Source organism: Ranitomeya imitator, chromosome 6 (assembly GCF_032444005.1).
Source record: "Ranitomeya imitator isolate aRanImi1 chromosome 6, aRanImi1.pri, whole genome shotgun sequence".
Taxonomy (NCBI): Eukaryota; Metazoa; Chordata; class Amphibia; order Anura; family Dendrobatidae; genus Ranitomeya; species Ranitomeya imitator.
The window spans coordinates 572,364,477-572,389,440 of NC_091287.1; the positions used below are offsets into that span (position 1 = coordinate 572,364,477).

At 48.2% G+C, this 24,964-nt stretch overlaps 1 protein-coding gene across 1 annotated transcript in view; it reads left to right on the forward strand.

Annotated features, from left to right (window-relative positions):
* Window positions 1-512: 512 nt before the first annotated feature.
* The window catches only part of SCRT1 (scratch family transcriptional repressor 1), a 49,739-nt gene continuing 25,287 nt past the window's right edge, over window positions 513-24,964 (forward strand). Inside the window, exon 1 of the mRNA XM_069732129.1 lies at window positions 513-2,032. Coding sequence (XP_069588230.1) covers window positions 1,921-2,032 — 112 coding nt within the window. The 5' untranslated portion in view covers window positions 513-1,920. The remainder of the gene's footprint in view (window positions 2,033-24,964) is intronic.

Consider the following 24,964-nt stretch of genomic DNA (forward strand, 5'->3'; position numbering starts at 1 on the left):
CTCTGTCCGCCCCTCACCTCTCTGCTCGCTCTGTCCGCCCCTCACCTCTCTGCTCGCTCTGTCCGCCCCTCACCTCTCTGCTCGCTCTATTCGCCCCTCACCTCTCTGCTCGCTCTGTCCGCCCCTTACTTCACTGCTCGCTCTGTCTACCCCTTGCCTCTCTGCCCGCTCTGTCTGCCCCTCTCCTCTCTGCTTGTTCTGTCCGCCTCTCTGCTCTTTGTACCCTTGCATAAAGTGTAATCAGAGGAAGGAGACATTGCAGCAGAAGCAAGACCAAAGTGCAGGTTGGAGGCTCTTCCCCTGGAGGCAGCGCACTCTCCCTCTGGCTCCACTTCCTCTTCTGACTGCAGAGATCAGGCCGCAGAGTTTAGCAGCAGTTGTACAGATCAGGGGCTCCCACCGGAATTCCGGAACATTTCTCCCAACCGCCCGCAGCAGCTGATCACATATCCTGAGCCCTAGACCAGCAAGACGTCTGCAAAGGAGGGACGGCGAAGGCTGAGAGACTGATGGAAGAAGGAGGAGCAGAGACAGCGAGGGATGCAGAAATAGCCTTACACTGCCAATGATACAGAGCAGGATGAAAGAAATAACCGGCACAGAGAAACAGAGGGAGAAGCAAGCAGAAATGATTGTAGACTGACAATGATACCAAGCAGGAGGAGAGAGACAACCGGCACCGAGAGACAGCTTGGACAAGGACAGAGCTATGCGACATTGCTCTGATAACATCTAAGGCCTATGATAGCCTGCATTCAGAAGAAGGCAAATGAGACCTCCACCTCGCACAACAGAGGACATGAGACCTCCATAAAACAGAGAAGATTGAGGTAAACATCCATAAAACTGAGCAACAGAAGTGAGACCTTTACCACAAAGACTGGGGTGAATGAGACCTCTACAAAACCAACCAGGGTAAATAACACCTTCACATGGCAAACCTGGGTGTATGAGACCCCAGCATCAAAGGTCAGCTTGTAGGAGACCCCAGTGCACAGCAGGGTCGTTCACAGCTGTGAAGATGCAGCAGTCTCTTGTTTTGGGAGCTGTCCAGTGCTGAATTCTGGAGCTGTCCAGTGCTGAATTCTGGAGCTGTCCACTGCTGAACTCTGGAGCCTGCGCTGACCATTAATGCTGCCGCTGTCCAGTGCTGAACTCTGGAGCCTGCGCTGACCATTAATGCTGCCACTGTCCAGTGCTGAGATCTGGAGTCCACCTTGACCATTGAGGCTATCTTCCTCCAGTGCTGAAATCTGGACAGTGTCCTGACCAGTTGACATTGCCTCTATCCAGACCTGAAGTTTGGAGCCTGCCCTGACCATTGGGGCTTCTACTGTCTAGTGTTGATTTCTGGAGCCTGCCCTGACCATTGAGGCTGCCTCTGCAGACCTGAATTCTGGAGCCTGCCCTGACTATTGAGGCCACTGCTGACTTCTGGAGCCTGCCCTGACTATTGAGGCTTCTGCTGTCCACTGCTGACTTCTGGAGCCTGCCCTGAGCATTGAGGCTGCCTCTGCAGACCTGAAGGTCAGAGCCAGCCCTGACCATTGAAGTTTCTGCTGTCCAGTGCTGAATTGCCCTGATCGTTGTGGCTGCTGCTATCCACTGCTGAATTCTGTGAATTCTGGAGGCTGCCCTGACCATTGCTGCTGTCCGGTGCTGAAGTCTGGAGTCGGTCTCTGTGAGGTGCACAACTCCTCAGACCTCATGTTGCCCAGCAGAGGATTTGCTTCTTTTAAGGGCCGGGACTTCACCCACCTTCCGTCTCAGTGTCTCTGACCTACAGGAGAATATTGTGCCCCCATTTTAGAGGAATTTGGTGGGCAACTGCAAGTTGATGTCCCTCCTTTCCCCTGGTTATCTTCACCTCCATAACCATCTCCTCCTCCCTGCACTGACCTCTGGAAGACAAGAGGAACAATGCCAAGGTCCTTTCTGGTCAAAAAAGTGAAGGACGGCTTGTGTTCTGCTGACGGTGACAGCGCGTATATCCGACACCGCGCTGACTTCCCAGCACACCTCTCCAAGAAAGGTAAGCGCAAATGTGGGCCCCCGACGGGAGCCATGCAGTGCAAGAAATGTGCCTTCTACATACATACATACATACATACATACATACTTACATGTGCAGAGCTAGCAGTGCTGAGCACGTGCAGACATAGCTGGGCTGAGTTTGTTGTTGCTCCTGATGTGTAGACTCAGGTCCTTATGGGATTATACACATTATTGGCTGTGCGATCCTTATACAGAGCCTCCATCCCTGGGCTCTCTGCAGTACAACCCTCACCATCCATTACTTGCAGATGACCTGATGTTTGACACCGGCCCCAAGGAACCCTTCTGCAATTCACTAACAGAGCAGCGCTTCCTCCAAGCAGCCAATCACAAGGCTCGTACCAGGCCGCAAAGGTGAGCAGCACAGTGTTAGCAAGTGACGGCCACCTGCCCACGGCTACACGTGGCCCTGCAGAAGCCTCGTCTCGTCCTCAGGGTTCGCTCACACCAGCGAATGGCATCCGATTATGCTGTTATGCGAGAGAACTGGACGCTATATGCAACTGACCCTCGGCTGAGACCGCTGCGAGCCTGAGCCGAGTGTCACCTTAGCGGATAACACAGGAAAAAGTACCACTGTAGGGAATGCACACCACAGTGCTAGGTATAAAAAGGCAAAACTTTATTAACAAGACGTTTAAAGCATACTTAAAACCAAAGCAGTGTCCCCCCCATGCATGATATATAATGATCACATGCAATAAATGCAAGAAACAAAAGGCCCCTAGACCCTGGATTGTAACATGCAATTATCAAAAAATAGAGGAATAATAATAAATCCTGAGCATGAATGACAAGTTATGAAAGTGTACAATCACAAGTGCCCTGAAACCAAAATGCCAAAACACGTAGACACACAATAAAGCCCCTCTAAGTATAGTGACCATATTCACGCAGCTCCCGTGGCTGAGCAGGAATGGGTTAATGCTGAAGTAAAGCAGACGTAGGAAGGACCAGAATAACTCAATGGCACAAAGAACAGGATCAAACCCGGAGATCAACACAACTGAAACAGGACAGCCATAAAGAAACACCAAAATGAGCGCTGCAATCTACCCAGCAAACAGGAGCTGGAGAGTGTGGAGGGACAACGGGCAATAAAATCATCATGGGCACATGGGTGCCGCTGGACAGAGGATCAAAGGAGCCAGGGGGAAATCTATGGCCACTATTTAAGTGGCCCTTATACTTAGAAGGACTTTATTGTGTGTCTACAGTTTTTGGCATTTTGGTTTCAGGGCACTTGTGGGGACAGTTTCAATTATAGATTGTGACTATTTGGCCCATGAGAAATTTTTGCACATTGGTTGTCGGGGGCGCAGGCAATTTCAGGAAAATCAAGCTGGTCAAATGTTAATGTATTTAATGAGATGATGACCACAGAGAGGTATTCATATATGTAGATTGGTAATACAATAAACTGGTTTGATAAGCAGAGGCTAAAAAAAATGTCTTTAGATTGTGGCGCCAATTACAGGTTATTGTTTTTTTTTTCTGCAAGGTTTCTGAAAATGAATGTTTAAACTGTATTTATTGATCAAATCGTGAATGTGTGGTTTGTTTGTGTCTTTTCTTGCTGAACGGGGCAAGTTTACATTTCAAATGGTGTATTATTTGTGTATGTGTGGGGGCGAAGTAATCACCGAAAAAGCAGTGCATATTAAAAAATGTGTTTGCATATGTGACTCACCATTTGTGTGTGTGGGGCGAAGTAATCTCTGAAAAAGTAGTGCATGTTTACAAATTTGTTTGCATATGTGCCTCACCTGCAGTGAAGTGTGCAAACCTCGAATTTGCCTGAAATAGCCTGGGCAAGCACTTCGGCAAGCTGGAAAGACCCCAAGGCAAATGCCACCTGCAGGTAATTTGACCTTTGAAATGGTGTATCATTTGTGTGTGTCAGTGGAGTATAAACGGAGCAATTTGAGGTTGTTGTGCCACCTGCAGGTTATTCTTTTTACTGCAGGTTTCTGAAACTGAATGTTTAAACTGTATTTATTAATCAAATCATGACTCTTGTACAGTAAATAACTCATCAGTTCTAGGTCACTATCTAAACTATCTTTCCCTGCTATAAAGTAATTTCCACCCCCAATCCCGTCCCAGGTCACTATCTACACTTCCTTCTGCTCCTGTTCAGTAATTACCTCCACCAGTCCCAGATCACTATCTATACTATCTTCACCTACAGTTTAGTAATTATCTCTTCCAGTTCCCAGATCACTATCTACACTATTTTCTCCTGTACTGTTATTACCTCCACCAGTCCTAGGTCACTATGTACACTATCTCCTCCTCCTGTACAGTATTACCTCTCCCATCTACAGATCACTATCTACACTATTTTCTCATGTGCAGTAATTACCTTATCTCCCAGTCCCAGGTGACTTTCTGCACTGTTTGCTCCTCTTGTACAGTAATTACCTCATCAGTCCCAGGTCATTATCTACACTACCTTCTCCTGTACATTACTTCCCTCCAGTCCCAGGTCACTATCTACACTATCTTCTCCTGCATAGTAATTATTTCCCCCAGTCCGAGGTCACTACACTATCTTCGTTTCCTGTACATTACTTCCCCCCAGTCCCAGGTCACTATTTACTCTGTGTTCTACAGTTCAGTAATTATCTCTCCCAGTCCCAGGTCATTATCTACACCATCCTCTCCTGTACAATAATTACCTCCCACAGTCCCAGGTCACTATCTACACTATCTTCTCCTGTACAGTAATTACTTCCCCCAGTCCGAGGTCACTACACTATCTTCGTTTCCTGTACATTACTTCCCCCCAGTCCCAGGTCACTATTTACACTGTCTTCTCCTGTACCGTAATTACTATTCCTATATCACTATTTACACTACCTTCTCCTGTACATTACATTACTTCCCCCCAGTCCCAGGTCACTATCTACACTGTCTTCTCCTGTACAGTAATCACTATTCCTATATCACTATCTACACCATCCTCTCCTGTACAATAATTACCTTCCGCAGTCCCAGGACTCTATCTTCATTATCTTCGAGGGGTCTAGGGAGCGTTAGGTACCCCCCACGGCTACTTCTAGTTGCGCTGCTAAGTTCAGGGTTTGCGGTCAGTACAGGTGCCACCTTCTCCAGAGTATGTATCATGCTGCTCCAAGGCCACCAGATCATAACAGTACAACTGGCCAACAATGAGTTAATTGCATCTCAAAAGAAGGGAGGAAAGGTTTTGAGCCATTTTTTTTCCTTAGCCTATTCCTCCCTCTTAATCTCTGGGTGGCTGCGGAACCTAGTAATAACATGAGTGTTCAGGAGTTAGTTTCTCGTGTGGATCAGCTTGCTGCTAGGGTACAGGGTATTTCAGATTATATTGTTCAGACTCCTGCCTTAGAACCTAGGATTCCCACTCCTGATTTATTCTTTGGTGACAGATCCAAATTTTTGAGTTTCAAGAATAACTGTAAACTGTTTTTTGCATTGAGACCCCGGTCTTCTGGTGATCCCATTCAGCAGGTTAAAATCATCATATCCCTGCTGCGTGGTGACCCTCAGGATTGGGCATTTTTCCTGGAAACTGGCAATCCTGCTTTGCTTAATGTTGATTCTTTCTTTCAAGCATTGGGGTTATTGTATGATGAGCTTAATTCTGTGGATCAAGCTGAGAAGATCTTGTTGGCCCTGTGTCAGGGTCAAGAAGCGGCAGAATCGTATTGCCAGAAATTTAGAAAATGGTCTGTACTGACTAAATGGAATGAGGATGCCTTGGCGGCAATTTTCAGAAAGGGTCTTTCTGAATCCGTTAAAGATGGTCTGAGTGATTCTATGTCTCTGGCCATTCAGATTGATCGGCGCTTGCGCGAGCGCAGAGTTGTGCACACTGTGGCGTTGTCCTCTGAGCGAAGCCCTGAGCCTATGCAGTGTGATAGGATTTTGTCTAGAGCTGAACGTCAAAGATTCAGGCGTCAGAATAGGTTGTGTTTTTACTGCGGTGATTCTGCTCATATTATTTCTGATTGCCCTAAGCGTACAAAGAGAATCGCTAGTTCTGTTAACATCAGTACTGTACAACCTAAATTTCTGTTATCTGTGACCTTGATCTGCTCATTATCATCATTTTCTGTCATGGCATTTGTGGATTCAGGTGCCGCTCTGAACTTAATGGACTTAGAATTTGCCAGACGTTGTGGTTTCCCCTTGCAGCCTTTGCAGAACCCTATTCCTTTAAGGGGCATTGATGCTACACCGTTGGCTAAAATAAACCTCAGTTTTGGACACAGTTGACCATGCGTATGGCACCAGCCCATCAGGAAGATTGTCGTTTTCTGGTGTTGCATAATTTGCATGATGATATTGTGCTGGGTTTTCCATGGTTACAGGTACATAATCCGGTGTTAGATTGGAGATCTATGTCTGTGACTAGTTGGGGTTGTCAGGGGGTTCATGGTTATGTTCCTTTGATGTCAATTTCCTCTTCCCCCTCTTCTGAAATTCCTGAGTTTTTGTCGGACTTCCAGGATGTATTCGATGAGCCCAAATCCAATTCCCTTCCACCGCATAGGGACTGTGATTGTGCTATTGACTTGATTCCAGGTTGTAAGCTCCCTAAGGGCCGACTTTTCAACCTGTCTGTGCCAGAACATGCCGCCATGCGGAGCTATATTAAGGAGTCTTTGGAGAAGGGGCATATTCGGCCATCTTCTTCACCATTGGGAGCAGGTTTTTTTTGTTGCCAAGAAGGATGGCTCCTTGAGACCGTGTATTGATTATCGCCTCTTGAATAAGATCACGGTCAAATTTCAATACCCTTTGCCTTTGCTTACTGATTTGTTTGCTAGGATTAAGGGGGCTAGCTGGTTTACCAAGATTGACCTTCGAGGGGCATATAATCTTATTCGTATTAAGCAGGGTGACGAATGGAAAACTGCATTTAATATGCCCGAAGGCCATTTTGAATACCTTGTGATGCCATTCGGACTCTCTAATGCCCCATCTGTGTTCCAATCCTTCATGCATGATATCTTTCGGAGTTATCTTGATAAATTCATGGTTGTATATTTGGATGATATTTTGATTTTTTCCGATGATTGGGAGTCTCATGTGAAACAGGTCAGGATGGTATTTCAGATCCTTCGTGATAATGCTTTATTTGTGAAGGGGTCTAAGTGCCTATTCGGAGTTCAGAAGGTCTCTTTTTTGGGTTTTATTTTTTCTCCCTCGTCTATAGAAATGGATCCTGTTAAGGTCCAAGCTATTCATGACTGGATCCAACCCAGATCTGTGAAGAGCCTTCAGAAATTCTTGGGCTTTGCTAATTTTTATCGTCGTTTCATTGCCAACTTCTCCAGTGTGGTTAAACCTCTGACCGATTTGACGAAGAAAGGCGCTGATGTGACAAATTGGTCCTCTGCGGCTGTTTCTGCCTGTCAGGAGCTTAAACGCCGATTTACTTCTGCCCCTGTGTTGCGTCAGCCGGATGTTTCTCTTCCATTTCAGGTTGAGGTTGACGCGTCTGAGATTGGGGCAGGGGCCGTTTTGTCTCAGAGGAATTCTGATGGTTCCTTGATGAAACCGTGTGCCTTCTTTTCTCGGAAGTTTTCGCCTGCGGAACACAATTATGATGTCGGCAATCGGGAGTTGTTGGCTATGAAGTGGGTATTTGAGGAGTGGCGACATTGGCTTGAGGGGGCCATGCACCGTATTGTGGTCCTGACCGATCATAAGAATCTGATTTACCTCGAGTCTGCCAAACGGCTGAATCCTAGACAGGCTCGATGGTCCCTGTTTTTCTCCCGTTTTGATTTTGTGGTCTCGTACATTCCTGGTACTAAAAATGTTAAGGCTGATGCCCTCTCTAGGAGTTTGTTTCCTGATTCCCCTGGGGTTCTTGAGCCGGTCGGCATTCTGAAGGAAGGGGTGATTCTTTCTGCCATCTCCCCTGATTTACGACGGGTTCTTCAGGAATTTCAGGCTGATAAGCCTGACTGCTGTCCAGTGGGGAAACTGTTTGTTCCTGATAGATGGACTAGTAAAGTGATTTCTGAAGTTCATTGTTCTGTGTTGGCTGGCCATCCTGGGATTTTTGGTACCAGAGATTTGGTTGGTAGGTCCTTTTGGTGGCCTTCTTTGTCGCGGGATGTGCGTTCTTTTGTGCAGTCCTGTGGGATTTGTGCGCGGGCTAAGCCTTGCTGTTCCCGCGCTAGTGGGTTGCTTTTGCCTTTACCAGTCCCTGAGAGACCTTGGATGCATATTTCTATGGATTTTATTTCAGAGCTTCCGGTTTCCCAGAGGATGTCTGTTATCTGGGTGGTTTGTGACCGGTTTTCTAAGATGGTTCATTTGGTACCTTTGCCTAAATTGCCTTCCTCTTCTGATTTGGTTCCATTGTTTTTTTAGCATGTGGTTCGTTTGCATGGCATTCCGGAGAATATTGTGTCCGATAGAGGTTCCCAGTTTGTTTCTAGGTTTTGGCGGGCCTTTTGTGCTAGGCTGGGCATTGATTTGTCTTTTTTTTCCGCATTTCATCCTCAGACAAATGGCCAGACCGAGCGAACTAATCAGACTTTGGAAACTTATTTGAGATGCTTTGTGTCTGCTTGATCAGGATGATTGGGTGGCTTTCTTGCCATTGGCCGAGTTTGCCCTTAATAATCGGGCTAGTTCTGCTACCTTGGTTTCGCTTTTTTTTGTAATTTTGGTTTTCATCCTCGTTTTTCTTCAGGGCAGGTTGAGCCTTCTGATTGTCCTGGTGTAGATTCTGTGGTTGACAGGCTGCAGCAGATTTGGCCTCATGTGGTGGACAATTTGGTGTTGTCTCAGAAGGAGGCTCAACGTTTTGCTAACCGTCGTCGGTGTGTTGGTTCCCGGCTTCGGGTTGGGGATTTGGTCTGGTTGTCTTCCCGTCATGTTCCTATGAAGGTTTCTTCCCCTAAGTTCAAGCCTCAGTTTATTGGTCCTTATAGGATTTTTGAGATTATCAATCCTGTGTCTTTTCGTTTGGCCCTTCCAGCCTCTTTTTCCATCCATAATGTGTTCCATAGATCTTTGTTGCGGAAGTATGTGGTGCCCGTTGTTCCCTCTGTTGATCCTCCGGCCCCGGTGTTGATTGATGGGGAGTTGGAGTATGTGGTTGAGAAGATTTTGGATTCTCGTTTTTTGAGGCGGAAGCTTCAGTATCTGGTCAAATGGAAGGGTTATGGCCAGGAGGATAATTCTTGGGTTGTTGCCTCCGATGTTCATGCTGACGATTTGGTTCGTGCCTTTCATTTGGCTCGTCCTGATCAGCCTGGGGGCTCTCGTAAGGTGACCCCTCCTCAAGGGGGGGGTACTGTTGTGAATTCTGCTCTTGGGCTCCCTCCGGTGGTTATGAGTGGTAGTTGGATCGCAGCATTTATCAGGTGTATCTATTTTTTGCAATTTGGGCTGGGCTATATAGCCTTGCTTTATCCTTTAGTCAGTGCCAGTTGTCCATTGTTTTTGGAGGATTCACATCCCTTCTGGTCTCTCCTGTTCGCTGTGCTTTTCTTCAAAGATAAGTCCTGGCTTTGTTTTTGCTGTCCACCTGCTGTGGACCTTATAGTTCTGTGCATTTTCATGTTTCGTCTTGTCCAGCTTTGTCTGTGAAGGATTTTTTGCAGCCTAGCTGTGTCTCTGGAGATGCAGATATACCCTCCATGTCTTTAGTCAGATGTGGTGATTTGTATTTTCTGTGGTGGATATTTTCTAGTGTTTTAATACTGACCGCATAGTACTCTGTTCTATCCTTTCTTTTTAGCTAGTATGGCCTCCTATGCTAAATCCTGATTTCATGATTGCGTATGTTATTTCCCTCTCCTCTCACAGTCAATATTTGTGGGGGGCTGTCTATCCTTTGGGGATTTTCTCTGAGGCAAGATAGGTTTCCTGTTTCTGTCTTTAGGGGTAGTTAATTCTTAGGCTGTGTCGAGGGGTCTAGGGAGCGTTAGGTACCCCCCACGGCTACTTCTAGTTGCGCTGCTAAGTTCAGGGTTTGCGGTCAGTACAGGAGCCACCTTCTCCAGAGTACGTCTCATGCTGCTCCATGGCCACCAGATCATAACACACTACACTATTTTTGTTTCCTGTACATTACTTCCCCCCAGTCCCAGGTCACTATCTACACTGTCCTCTCCTGTACATTAATTACTATTCCTATATCACTATCTACACCATCCTCTCCTGTACAATAATTACAATAATTACCTCCTGTGGTCCCAGGTCTCTATCTTCATTATCTTCTCCTCCTGTAGAGTAATTACCTCATCAGTCCCAGGTCACTATCTACACTATCCTCTCCTGCACAGTAATTACTTCCCCCCAGTCCGAGGTCACTATTTACTCTGTCTTCTCCTACAGTTCGGTAATTATCTCTCCCAGTCCCAGATCACTATCTACACCATCCTCTCCTGTACAATAATTACTTCCCGCAGTCCCAGGTCTCTATCTTCATTATCTTCTCCTCCTGTCCAGTAATTACCTCCCACAGTCCCAGGTCACTATCTACACCAGGGGTCTCAAATTTGTCTGGGCATATGGGCCGCTTATAGAAGACATTTGAATATGGGGGTCTGCAATCTTTGAAGGACAAAGTGACACATTTCAATCAGCAGTTCTTTATTTCAGTAGTGCTCTTGGACTCTCTGCACTGTATTACCAATGCCAACCCCCAGCCAATCAGAGGCCAGCAGCTGACACCTTCACGCTGGCGCATGACAGTAGAGGTGCATATAGGTTTTCTGGCACTCAGGGCTAGAACCACATATGGGGTGTGTACACTCAGGGCTGCCACTAGAAATTTCGGGGCCCCATACTGGCAAAATTTTCGGGGCCCCCTTGAGACTCCGCCCAGGCTCCACACCAGCCTCGCCTTCACGCTCCACCCCTCGAGCTGTCCACAGTCCCACCGCTCTCTCTTGGAAAATCCCCACTTCTCACCTGTCACACATTAACAGTTCCCATCACCAGATCACACATATAGCCAGCAGCTTTTGTTTTGGCCAAAAGATTTTTTAAGCCGCCACCATAACACGGTAGACACTTTTGGCCGGGCCCTACTCTACTGTAATCTATTAAATATTTGTTCAAATATGCAATACAATTTAGGTATATTTTTATTTATTTTTCAATTTTTAAAATGACCAATAATATCACATACAAGGAACAAATACCGCTACACCATGACCAGATGACATATTACCACCACAGTGATCGAATAATACACATACAAGGAACAAATACCGCAACACCATGTCCAGACCACATATTACCACCACATTGTGACTGAATACTACAATTCTGATCAGTATTTAAAAAAAAAGCACCATACTATCACCATAAGTCCCATTATACACAGGAGATCTGTACTTAGTATGCAGTGTCTGTGTACAGGTAATACAGTGATCACTAGTGAAATTACACACAGGAGCTCTGTATATAGTATACAGTGTATAGGTAACACACTGACTCACGAGTGACGTCTCTAGGTGAAGTCATTCATCTTTCATCCAGCACAGACCGCCATCATTTCATCCAGCCAGGACTCGTCTCTGCAGGAAATAACACAGTTATCTCAAGCTCCGCTTGTAGAATACATTACTTAATTTTTCACAACTTCTACATTACACCACATGAAGAAAAAGAGGCAACATAGTATCACTCTATACAGTAACAGGACCGCCCCCTCATTTAAAAACAGTATACTCAAAAAATAAAATAAATACATCCCTGCAGTAATAATATCCCTAAATTAGCCCCTATGATAATAATATTCCCCATCCTGGATACCGTGTGTCTCATTCCTGGCTCCAGCCATATGTTCTCCCATCCTGCCCTCATGAGTATCCATTCTGCCCCATATGATCTCCCCATCCTGCCCCATATGATCACCCCATGTGATCTCTCCGGCCCCATCTGTCTCCATCATATCCATCCTGCCCCATGATCCTGCACGATCTGTCTCCATTCTGCCCCCTATGTCTCCAACCATGCCCCCGTGTCTGCAATCCTGCCACTTGTCTCCAATTATGCCCCCTGTGTCTCCATTCTGCCCCATCTGTCTCCAATCCTCCCTCCATCTGTCTCCAGTCATGCCCCCATGTCTTTCATCCTGCCCAGTGTCTCCAATCATGCCCCGTATCTCCATTCTGCCCAGTGTCTCGCATTCTGCCCCAATTTCCAGCATTCTGCCCCCGGGTCTCACAGTCTGCCCCTGTGTCCAGCATTCTGCCCCTGTCACTGTGTCCAGCATTCTGCCCCTGTCACTGTGTCCAGCATTCTGCCCCTGTCACTGTGTCCAGCATTCTGCCCCTGTGACTGTGTCCAGCATTCTGCCCCTGTGACTGTGTCCAGCATTCTGCCCCTGTGACTGTGTCCAGCATTCTGCCCCTGTGACTGTGTCCAGCATTCTGCCCCAGTGTCCAGCATTCTGCCCCAGGGTCTCACGGTCTGCCCCTGTGTCCAGCATTCTGCCCCTGTCACTGTGTGTCCAGCATTCTGCCCCTGTCACTGTGTGTCCAGCATTCTGCCCCTGTGACTGTGTCCAGCATTCTGCCCCTGTGACTGTGTCCAGCATTCTGCCCCTGTGACTGTGTCCAGCATTCTGCCCCTGTGACTGTGTCCAGCATTCTGCCCCTGTGACTGTGTCCAGCATTCTGCCCCAGGGTCTCACGGTCTGCCCCTGTGTCCAGCATTCTGCCCCTGTCACTGTGTGTCCAGCATTCTGCCCCTGTCACTGTGTGTCCAGCATTCTGCCCCTGTCACTGTGTGTCCAGCATTCTGCCCCTGTCACTGTGTGTCCAGCATTCTGCCCCTGTCACTGTGTGTCCAGCATTCTGCCCCACTGTGTCCAGCATTCTGCCCCACTGTGTCCAGCATTTCTGCCCCTGTGTGTCCAGCATTTCTGCCCGTGTGTCCAGCATTCTGCCCCACTGTGTCCAGCATTCTGCCCCACTGTGTCCAGCATTCTGCTCCACTGTGTGTCCAGCATTCTGCCCCACTGTGTCCAGCATTCTGCCCCACTGTGTCCAGCATTCTGCCCCACTGTGTCCAGCATTCTGCCCCACTGTGTCCAGCATTCTGCCCCACTGTGTCCAGCATTCTGCTCCACTTTGTGTCCAGCATTCTGCCCCACTGTGTCCAGCATTCTGCCCCAAAACAAAGCACCTTTAATACATAGAAGTGCTTCTTCTCAGCGATGAAGCAGAAGCCGTCAGACACCGTGGTCTTCTAGTATTGCTCTGTCGCGGTAACTCCGTGACAACGACTCTCTCTACAATTTAAGCGGCCCGCTGTCTGATATGTCCCCTTCCGAGTTTCAAGCGCGGGTGGACGACTACATCCGGGACACAGAGCTCCCGCCTATGTCGGTGGAGGAGTCTGAGGCCCTGGAGAGTCCTCTCTCGGAACAGGTTTTAGACACGATAAAATCTTTGGCTAATGGTAAAAGCCCTGGTCCTGACGGATTCTCCGCCGCCTTCTATAGTTATATGCGAATTCCCTGGTTCCCTTCATGACCAAACTGTTTAACTCCATCTCGGCCAGCTGCCCCTTTGCCCCCCAAACGCTGATGGCCACAATCACCGTGATTCCTAAACCGGGAAAAGATCCCCTATTGTGTGCAAACTATAGGCCCATATCCCTCATTAATGTGGATGTGAAGGTGTTCGCGAAAGTGTTAGCTGGTAAAAGTGAACCCTATTCTCCCTGGGTCCATCCATAGTGATCAGGTGGGCTTTGTGCCGCACAGGGAGGCCAGGGATAGCACGGTGAAGACGTTGCTTCTGACCTCGTACATGCGCACAGGAAAGGTACCAGCATGTTTATTATCTATTGACGCTGAGAAGGCGCTTGATCGCCTAGGCTGGACCTTTCTACGTGCCTCCCTGAAGCAACTGGGAGTGGGACCTAACATGTTGGAGCTCTGTATCATAGGCCCGTAGGTTCAGGGAGGTTTCAAACTTTAAAGTCAACTACTCCAAGATGGAGGCGCTCAATATCTCCCAGCCTGATGATCTAGTCTCTCGGCTCCAGGTGTCCTTCTCTTTTAAGTGGAAGACCGATGCCTTAAAATATTTAGGAGTCTTAATACCTGCTGACTAGTGTTGAGCATTCCGATACCGCAAGTATCGGGTATCAGCCGATATTTGCGGTATCGGAATTCCGATACCGAATTCCGATACTTCCCGCGTATCGGATACCGGAATCGGAAGTTCCCAGAATTCAAACTGAACGCAGCAGCCAATGAGGAATGATTGGAAGTGTGGGCACATCCTGTTTAGCATGGTGGGCATGTAAGTACTGGCAAGGCTGTGATTGGCTGCTGAAATGATGTCACTCTGCACTATAAAAAACGCTGCCGCCATTTTGCGCTCACTCTGCTGTGATTTCAGTTAGGGACAGGACGCTGTGTTCTAACTGAGGGCCAGTCGAGCTAGCTAATTGCTTTATTTTCCTTTCCAAAGGCTAATTTAGCAAAACGCTGTGTGATCTTCACTGTTCACCTTGCTCTTGCCTTGCAGCGCTGTTTTAACAGCGTTCTGCACGGTCTCTGTGTGTGTGTGTGTGTGCAGCTCACTCTGTAGTCTGTGTGCAGCCATATACCCGGTTGTATTCAGCTCAGGGGGGGGTTCACACTGCCTCACACAGTTGTTCTTTTTTGCTCTTAGTGCAGCCTGCTGCACATTTTTTCTCAAATTTCCTATTAGTGTTTTTCCACCCGTCTCCAGCTAAATTGTGGAAAAACACTACATAGGATAACCTAGAGGGGGGTTTTTGGGCCTTGCAGCGCTGTTTACGGCTGTCTGCACGGTCTCCGTGTGAGCCCAGCTCGCCCTGTAGTCTGTGTGCAGCCATAGCCGGTTGGATTCAGCTCAGGGTTCGTTACTGCCTCATACCTTGAAAAAAAATTTCATTTTTTTCAAATAGTGCAGCCAGTTTAAAATTTTAAAAAAAAATTTCCTATTAGTGTTTTTCCACCCGTCTCCAGCTAAATTGTGGAAAAACACTACATAGGATAACCTAGAGGGTGTTTATTGGGCCTTGCAGCGCCGTTTACGGCTGTCTGCACGGTCTCTGTGTGAGCGCAGCTCGCCCTGTAGTCTGTGTGCAGCCATAGCCGGTTGGATTCAGCTCAGGGTGCGTTACTGCCTCATACCTTGAAAAAAAATTTCCTTTTTTTCAAATAGTGCAGCCTGTTTAAAATTTAAAAAAAAAATCCCTATTAGTGTCTTTCCACCCGTCTCCAGCTAAATAGTGGAAAAACACTAAATAGGATAACCTAGAGGAGGTTTTATGGGCCTTGCAGCGCCGTTTACGGCTGTCTGCACGGTCTCCGTGTGATTTAAACTAGCTCTGTAGCCCGATCTGCAAAAAAAAAAAAAGTAAAGTTCACCAAACACCACTTAACACTTGTGTAGGCCACATTTGAAAAATAATAAAGTTTAGTCCACACTTTACAACATTAGTGTTTCTTACACCTGTTAGGAGGAGCATTTCAGGAATAAGCACACTAAGGCCTTAGTACTTTTCTGCTTATCTTTATCTGTCAACCAAGATGAAGAGGGCAGGGAGTAAGGCACGTGGGCGTGGGCGCGGAGCAGGGAGAGGAGCAGGGAGAGGACGTGGTGATTCTGTGCCTGCTGCGGGCGCCGGTGACTCGTCGTCACTCAGTTTCAGCAGGGAACAGTCCTTCATGCGCAGCTTTGTCAGAGAGCGCCGTGCACCGCTGCTGCGTGAAGACCAAATTGAAGCCGTTGTCGGGTGGATGGCAGCTAACGCCTCGGCATCGACTTCAGTTAGTGCCACATCCTCTCAGGCACAGAGCACTGGAGAGCAGCCATCTGTCTCTTCACCACCTGCCAAATTGGCCAGGCAGTCAGAGAGCCCAGGACAGGAGCCGTCTCTACTTCTGTTCTCTGAATCTCTTGGCTTGGAAACAGGGGGCCAGCCAAGCAGCATTGGAGAAATGGAAGAAGAGGCAGTGTGCAGTGATGCCCAACAGCTTTGTCTCTCTGACTCAGAGGAGCAGCACTTTTAGACCTAATACTATCTAATAGACCTGACAGAATAACAAATCTGCAGGTGGTCGGGCATTTAGGAAATAGCGACCACAATATTGTGCAGTTTCACCTGTCTTTCACTAGGGGGACTTGTCAGGGAGTCACAAAAACACTGAACTTTAGGAAGGCAAAGTTTGACCAGCTTAGAGATGCCCTTAATCTGGTAGACTGGGACAATATCCTCAGAAATGAGAATACAGATAATAAATGGGAAATGTTTAAGAACATCCTAAATAGGCAGTGTAAGTGGTTTATACCTTGTGGGAATAAAAGGACTAGAAAAAGGAAAAACCCAATGTGGCTAAACAAAGCAGTAAGACAGGCAATTAACAGTAAAAAGAAAGCATTTGCACTACTAAAGCAGGATGGCACCATTGAAGCTCTAAAAAACTATAGGGAGAAAAATACTTTATCTAAAAAACTAATTAAAGCTGCCAAAAAGGAAACAGAGAAGCACAGTGCTAAGGAGAGTAAAACTAATCCCAAACTGTTCTTCAACTATATCAATAGTAAAAGAATAAAAACTGAAAATGTAGGCCCCTTAAAAAATAGTGAGGAAAGAATGGTTGTAGATGACGAGGAAAAAGCGAACATATTAAACACCTTCTTCTCCACGGTATTCACGGTGGAAAATGAAATGCTAGGTGAAATCCCAAGAAACAATGAAAACCCTATATTAAGGGTCACCAATCTAACCCAAGAAGAGGTGCGAAACCGGCTAAATAAGATTAAAATAGATAAATCTCCGGGTCCGGATGGCATACACCCACGAGTACTAAGAGAACTAAGTAATGTAATAGATAAACCATTATTTCTTATTTTTAGGGACCCTATAGCGACAGGGTCTGTTCCGCAGGATTGGCGCATAGCAAATGTGGTGCCAATATTCAAAAAGGGCTCTAAAAGTGAACCTGGAAATTATAGGCCAGTAAGTCTAACCTCTATTGTTGGTAAAATATTTGAAGGGTTTCTGAGGGATGTTATTCTGGATTATCTCAATGAGAATAACTGTTTAACTCCATATCAGCATGGGTTTATGAGAAATCGCTCCTGTCAAACCAATCTAATCAGTTTTTATGAAGAGGTAAGCTATAGGCTGGACCACGGTGAGTCATTGGACGTGGTATATCTCGATTTTTCCAAAGCGTTTGATACCGTGCCGCACAAGAGGTTGGTACACAAAATGAGAATGCTTGGTCTGGGGGAAAATGTGTGTAAATGGGTTAGTAACTGGCTTAGTGATAGAAAGCAGAGGGTGGTTATAAATGGTATAGTCTCTAACTGGGTCGCTGTGACCAGTGGGGTACCGCAGGGGTCGGTATTGGGACCTCTTCTCTTCAACATATTCATTAATGATCTGGTAGAAGGTTTACACAGTAAAATATCGATATTTGCAGATGATACAAAACTATGTAAAGCAGTTAATACAAGAGAAGATAGTATTCTGCTACAGATGGATCTGGATAAGTTGGAAACTTGGGCTGAAAGGTGGCAGATGAGGTTTAACAATGATAAATGTAAGGTTATACACATGGGAAGAAGGAATCAATATCACCATTACACACTGAACGGGAAACCACTGGGTAAATCTGACAGGGAGAAGGACTTGGGGATCCTAGTTAATGATAAACTTACCTGGAGCAGCCAGTGCCAGGCAGCAACTGCCAAGGCAAACAGGATCATGGGGTGCATTAAAAGAGGTCTGGATACACATGATGAGAGCATTATACTGCCTCTGTACAAATCCCTAGTTAGACCGCACATGGAGTACTGTGTCCAGTTTTGGGCACCGGTGCTCAGGAAGGATATAATGGAACTAGAGAGAGTACAAAGGAGGGCAACAAAATTAATAAAGGGGATGGGAGAACTACAATACCCAGATAGATTAGCGAAATTAGGATTATTTAGTCTAGAAAAAAGACGACTGAGGGGCGATCTAATAACCATGTATAAGTATATAAGGGGACAATACAAATATCTCGCTGAGGATCTGTTTATACCAAGGAAGGTGACGGGCACAAGGGGGCATTCTTTGCGTCTGGAGGAGAGAAGGTTTTTCCACCAACATAGAAGAGGATTCTTTACTGTTAGAGCAGTGAGAATCTGGAGTTGCTTGCCTGAGGAGTTGGTGATGGTGAACTCAGTCGAGGGGTTCAAGAGAGGCCTGGATGTCTTCCTGGAGCAGAACAATATTGTATCATACAATTAGGTTCTGTAGAAGGACGTAGATCTGGGGATTTATTATGATGGAATATAGGCTGAACTGGATGGACAAATGTCTTTTTTCGGCCTTACTAACTATGTTACTATGTTACTATGTTACTATGACTCTGAAGAGGCGGGTGGGCCAGTGCCTCCGGTGACCACAGCGCAGTACGCATCTGATGATGAAACTCAGGTGACGCTTTCTGGTGCGTACTGTGCTGCCGAGACTACCCAGGAGGAGCAGTTGGTGGCAGAGGGTAGTGGAGATGATGAGGTCCTTGACCCATCGTGGCGTGAGGTACAGGAAGGTGGTGAGAGCAGCTCTGAGGAAGAGATTCCCCTTACGGGCCAAAGAGGGAGAGGGAGGGGGAAGACTGCGGAGCCTGTAGCCTCCACTTTGGCACCCGTTAGGAGCCTGTCTCTTTCCAAAGCCAAAAAGGGCGCTCCCAAGACTTGCAGTGCCTGGTCCTTTTTTGACACAGTTGCAGATGACATTTGTTTTGTCAAATGCAAGCTGTGTCATCAGAAAGTAAAAAGAGGGAAAAATGTCAGCAACCTCAATACCACAAATATGTGGAAACATGTGCGGACCAGGCACGCGGTGGAGTTACAGAAACAGACTGAAGATGTAGGCCAACCAACAGCGGCAGCTACCACCTCTTCAGCTCGTGTTGCCTCTTCCTCCAGCTCACGCACAGCTGGTTTGGCTTCCTCCCAGGATCGCCATGGAAGAACCTCTGGCACTGTTGTCCAGAGACCTTGTGTAATTCCACCCACAGCACCACCTTCCCAGTCATCCTCACACTCCCAGTCTACTCTACAGCCATCGGTAGTACAGGCATGGGAGAAAAGGCGGGCATTCTCAGCCAACCACCCCCGAGCACAGGCTCTGAATGCAGGCATTGCCAAACTGTTGTCCCTGGAAATGCTCTCGTTCAGGCTGGTGGAGACTGACAGCTTCCGTGACTTGATGGCATTGGCAGTCCCACAGTACAAGGTGCCCAGCCGCTTTTACTTCAGCAGGCAAGCTGTCCCTGCCCTGCACAGGCATGTTGAGGGAAACATAAAACATGCGCTACTGAACGCCGTCAGTAGCAAGGTCCACCTCACCACCGATGCGTGGACCAGTCAGCATGGACAGGGGCGATACGTTTCCCTCACTGCCCATTGGGTTAATGTTGTTGAGCTAGGTACAGATCGTGCGAGTGGCGCAGGACGTGTCCTGCCCACTCCAAGGATTGCAGGAATCCAGTCTGTACGCATTGACTCCTCCTCTTACACAAGTTCCTCAGAATCAACTCTGCAGGAGCCGTCACAGTCCACCTCCACGTGGACCCGTGAACGTTTACCTATGACCGACATGAGCACAGCCGTGGCCAAACGTCAGCAGGCCGTCTTGAAACTTGTTTCATTGGGGAATCGAAGCCACACAGCGCAGGAGCTCTGGAATGCCATCAAGCAGGAGAGCGATGTGTGGTTACTGCCAGCGAATCTCCAGCCAGGCATGGTAGTGTGTGACAATGGCCGAAATCTGGTGGCAGCTTTGGCCCTTGGCAACCTCACTCACATCCCATGTCTGGCACATGTGCTCAATTTGGTTGTGCAGAGTTTTCTGAGGGACTATCCGGATCTTGATGCCCTGCTGCACAAGGTCCACCTAGAGTGTGCTCACTTGCGGCGTTCCAGCTTGGCCAGATCCCGCATTGCTGCTCTGCAGCGCCGATTCCGCCTTCCGGAACACCGCATCATATGTGACCTACCTACCCAGTGGAATTCCACGTTACATATGTTGGAGCGGTTGTGTGAGCAGCAGCAAGCAGTTATGGAGTACCAGCTGCATCAGGCGCAAAGAAGTCGCAGTCAGCGCCGATCAGACTTCACAACCACAGAGTGGGCCACTATGAAGGACGTCTGCCAGGTTTTGCGTCCTTTTGATTATTCCATGCGGATGGCAAGTGCAGATGATGCACTAGTCAGCATGACTGTCCCTCTTATCTGCCTGCTTCAGCAAACTTTGCAAGGGTTAAGGGATGTTGTTGTGGAAGAGGTGGAGGATGAGGAGTCACCTTTTCCATCAGCTTCTGGAGAGTCAGCGCCACGTGGTTCCTCACAAAGGGGTACGCAGGGGCCAATTTGTGAGGAGGAGGAAGAGCTCCGTCCAGAGGAGGGAGCGACACAATTGTCCAGTGGTTAGTGTGTACAGCGAGGGTGGGGTGATGACGAGCGGGCAGAGATCATGTCTCAAGCAGGGGACAGCGTTTCTGGGCCAGTTGGCACTCTGCAGCACATGGTGGATTTCATGCTGCAGTGCCTGAGAAACGACCGCCGCATCGACCACATTCTCAACATGCCTGATTATTGGGTGTTCACCCTCCTCGATCCTCGCTACCGGGACAACATCCAAAACCTCATCCCAGTGTTGACCCGGGAGCGTAAATTGCGGGAGTACCACGACACACTGGTGAATTCCATCATCTTCTCCTGTCCAACTGAGAGGAGTGCTGCTAGTGCTTTACAAAGCAGCTCAGTGCATCGAGGCAGTGGGGGAGGCTCTGCCCAAAGAGGGAGCAGAAGCAGTGCCTCTGCCCAAGGCAAGCCCAGTATGGCACAACTCTGGCACACTTTTGTGTGCCCGCCCCAAATGTCTACACCATCACCGGCGGCTCCAGTCAGCAGGAGGCAACGGTTCCGTCAGATGGACTACATGGCTTGCCCTCTTACTGTACTCCCAGACGGCTCTTCCCCGTTCAAGTTTTGGGTCTCTAAGCTGGATACATGGCCAGAGCTAAGCCAGTATGCATTGGAGGTGCTGGCTTGCCCTGCAGCTAGTGTCTTATCGGAACATGTCTTTAGTGCCGCAGGTGGTGTACTAACAGACCGTCGCATGCGACTGTCCTCCGATAACGTTGACCGGCTTACTTTCCTGAAAATGAACCAGGCCTGGATCTCGCAGGAATTTGCCACTCCTCTGCCTGATTAAGTAATTGGGTGTCATCCAGGTCTCCTGCTGTGTTCATCTTTCTACCACCTGAACTGCTATTCCTGGGCTCCAACACCGCCAGTTGCGGCTCAGAAGTGCAGGCTGCACAGTAAAAACATACGACCCAGTGTTATTGGGTTTCAGTAACGTCAGCTGATCCCCAGCTGTGTAACCGGCAATGTGTCCTGCGACCGCCACGCTGGCACAACAACCTAAATGTAAGGGAACCTGTCCCCCCCCCCCCCCCCCGTCGTTTGTTACTGAAAGAGCCATCTTGTGCAGCAGTAATGCTGCACAAGGAAAAGGTAGCTCTTTTGGTTTAGCTCCTTGCACACGCAGAACTTAACACTTATAAAATGTGTTCACTGATACCGTTATACCGTCCCGGAGCTGGGACTTTCCTTCGTAATGTGACGCAGCACAGCCGTCATTCCTACCCCCTTGGTGCCATGTGCTGCCTCCTCAGCGTTGTTTTAAGCTGTCACGGAGCCTGCGCTGTTCTGTTATCCCTTGGGCATGCCCTATTTGCGCTGCCTGTCTTCTGACATAATTTGGTGTCAGGCTGGCTGCGCCTGTGCGGCCGCGCTGCCCGAGATCCCACCTCGCAGTGTCTTCTGATTGAGTCACACTGCGGGCCTGGGATCCATGGGCATGCGCAGTGCATATCTTCCCCTCGGGCTCTCGCTCATTTCCCTCCGCCTTCTTTAGACTGTGCGCCGTCAGCTGATCCCTAATAGCATGCCACGGCCGTGACACCGCACAGTCTGAAGAAGAGGGAAGGAGGGGAGTGAGAGTCGAGTATATGCACTGTGCATGCCCATGGATCCAAGGCCCGCAGTGGGATTACGTTAGACGAGACTGCGAGGTGGGATCTGGAGCAGCGTGGACGCACAGGCACTGACAGCCTGACACCAAATTATGTCAGAAGACAGGCAGCGCTAATTGGGCATGGCCAAGGGCTAACAGAACAGCGCAGGCTCCGTGACAGCTTAAAACAACTCTGAGGAGGCAGCGCACGGCACCAAGGGGATAGGAATGACAGCTGTGCTGTGTCCCATTACGAAGGAAATTCGCACCTCCGGGACGGTTGAACGGTATAAGGGGACACATTTTTAGTGTTTACTTCAGTGTTTGCAAGGAGCATAATTAAAAGAGCAACCTTTTCCTTTTGCATCCTTAGTGCTGCACAAGATGGCTCTTTCAGCTACAAACGTCTTGGGGGGGGGTTAAAGGTTCCCTTTCAACTTGCTCCAATCAGGCTTCGGCCTACACTCTGTTCCTCTGCTACTCCTGCTGACCCTGGGCTCTAACACCGCCAGTTGGTGCCTGGAAGTGCTGTGTGCACAGTTAACAGTCGCTCCTCTGTTATTGGGGTTCAGTAACGTCAGCTGATCCCCAGCTGTGTGTGCGGCAATACCTCCAATCTGCTCCTCCTGCTGTCCCTGGGCTCTAACACCGCCAGTTGGTGCCTGGAAGTGCTGTGTGCACAGTTAACAGTCGCTCCTCTGTTATTGGGGTTCAGTAACGTCAGCTGATCCCCAGCTGTGTGTGCGGCAATACCTCCAATCTGCTCCTCCTGCTGTCCCTGGGCTCTAACACCGCCAGTTGGTGCCTGGAAGTGCTGTGTGCACAGTTAACAGTCGCTCCTCTGTTATTGGGGTTCAGTAACGTCAGCTGATCCCCAGCTGTGTGTGCGGCAATACCTCCAATCTGCTCCTCCTGCTGTCCCTGGGCTCTAACACCGCCAGTTGGTGCCTGGAAGTGCTGTCTGCACAGTCAACAGTCGCTCCTCTGTTATTGGGGTTCAGTAACGTCAGCTGATCCCCAGCTGTGTATCCGGCAACGTGTCATGCGACCGCCACGCTGGCACAACTAAAATGTAAGGGGACCTTCCCCCCCCCCCCCCAGGCATTTGTTACTGAAAGAGCCACCATGTGCAGCACTAATACTGCACAAGGGAAAGGTCGCTCTTGAAATTATGCTCCTTGCAAACGCTGAACTACACACTCATGTAATGTGTCCCCTCACACCGTCCAACCGTCCCTGAGGTGGGACTTACCTTTGTAATGTGACGCAGCACAGCCGTCATTGCTACCCCCTTGCCACCGTGCGCTGGCTCCTTAGCGTTGTTTGATTCCGTCATGGACCCTGCGCTGTTATGTTATCCCTTGGCCATGCACAGTTTGCGCCCGTCCTCTGACATCATTTGTTGTCGTCCTGGCTGCGCCTGTGCGTCCACGCTGCCCGAAATCCCACCTCGCAGTGTCGTCTAATGTGATCCCACAGTGGGCCTGCTATCCATGGCCATGCGCAGTGCATATACTAGCCTCTCACTCCCCTTCTTCACGCTTCTTCAGACTAGGCGGCGTCAGCTGATCCCTAATAGCATGCCACGGCCGTGATGCCGCACAGTCTGAAGAAGCAGGAAGGAGGTGAGTGAGAGGCGATGATATCCACTGCGCATGCCCATGGATCCCTGGCCCGCAGTGGGACTACATTAGATGACACTTGAAGACACAAAAGAGAATGGTAAAACCAAAAACACTCAGTTTGAAAAAATGTTTGCAGTAATCCGCAAGTGCTAGTAAAAGATGTAAATAACAGGGTATTTGGTTGATACGTTTTTTGCAAAAAATGTATACTAAGCTGCTCTACCAATCTTCACGGTATACCCATATCAGAGCAGTCCTAACTAATGTATGCAATCCCTATCTGATGTATTTAAAAACCTGATCATCTGTACATTACCTGTGTGAACAGGGTTCAGAGAGGAAAAATCCATGTGTGCATACAGGGTAGAACAGCTTTTGTGCAGCTAGCCCAAGAGGAGTGGTGGAACTCCCCAGTCTTGTAGACACAAGAGAACAATTATGGAAACAGGAACACATGGGCTACCTGCACAGAGAACAAGTCTGTAAGAACATGTTCACACACCACCAAGAAACCTGAAGACACAAAAGAGAATGGTAAAACCAAAAACACTCAGTTTGAAAAAATGTTTGCAGTAATCCGCAAGTGCTAGTAAAAGATGTAAATAACAGGGTATTTGGTTGATACGTTTTTTGCAAAAAATGTATACTAAGCTGCTCTACCAATCTTCACGGTATACCCTTATCAGAGCAGTCCTAACTAATGTATGCAATCCCTATGTGATGTATTTAAAAACCTGATCATCTGTATATAACCTGTGTGAACAGGGTTCAGAGAGGAAAAATCCATGTGTGCATACAGGGTAGAACAGCTTTTGTGCAGATAGCCCAAGAGGAGTGGTGGAACTCCCCAGTCTTGTAGACACAAGAGAACAATTATGGAAACAGGAACACATGGGCTACCTGCACAGAGAACAAGTCTGTAAGAACATGTTCACACACCACCAAGACATGTTCCTGTTTCCATTAGATGACACTGCAAGGTTGGATCTCGGGCAGCTTGGACGCACAGGCACTGCCAGCCTGACACCTACATGATGTCAGAAGACGGGCACCGCTAACTGTGCATGGCCAAGGGATAACATTACAGCGCGGGCTCCGTGACAGAACCAAACAACGTTGAGGAGGTGGTGCACGGCACCAAGGGGGATGGAATGACGGCTTTGCTGTGTCACATTACAAAGGAAAGTCCCACTTCCGGGACGGTTTGACAGTGTGAGGGGACACATTATATGAGTGTGTAC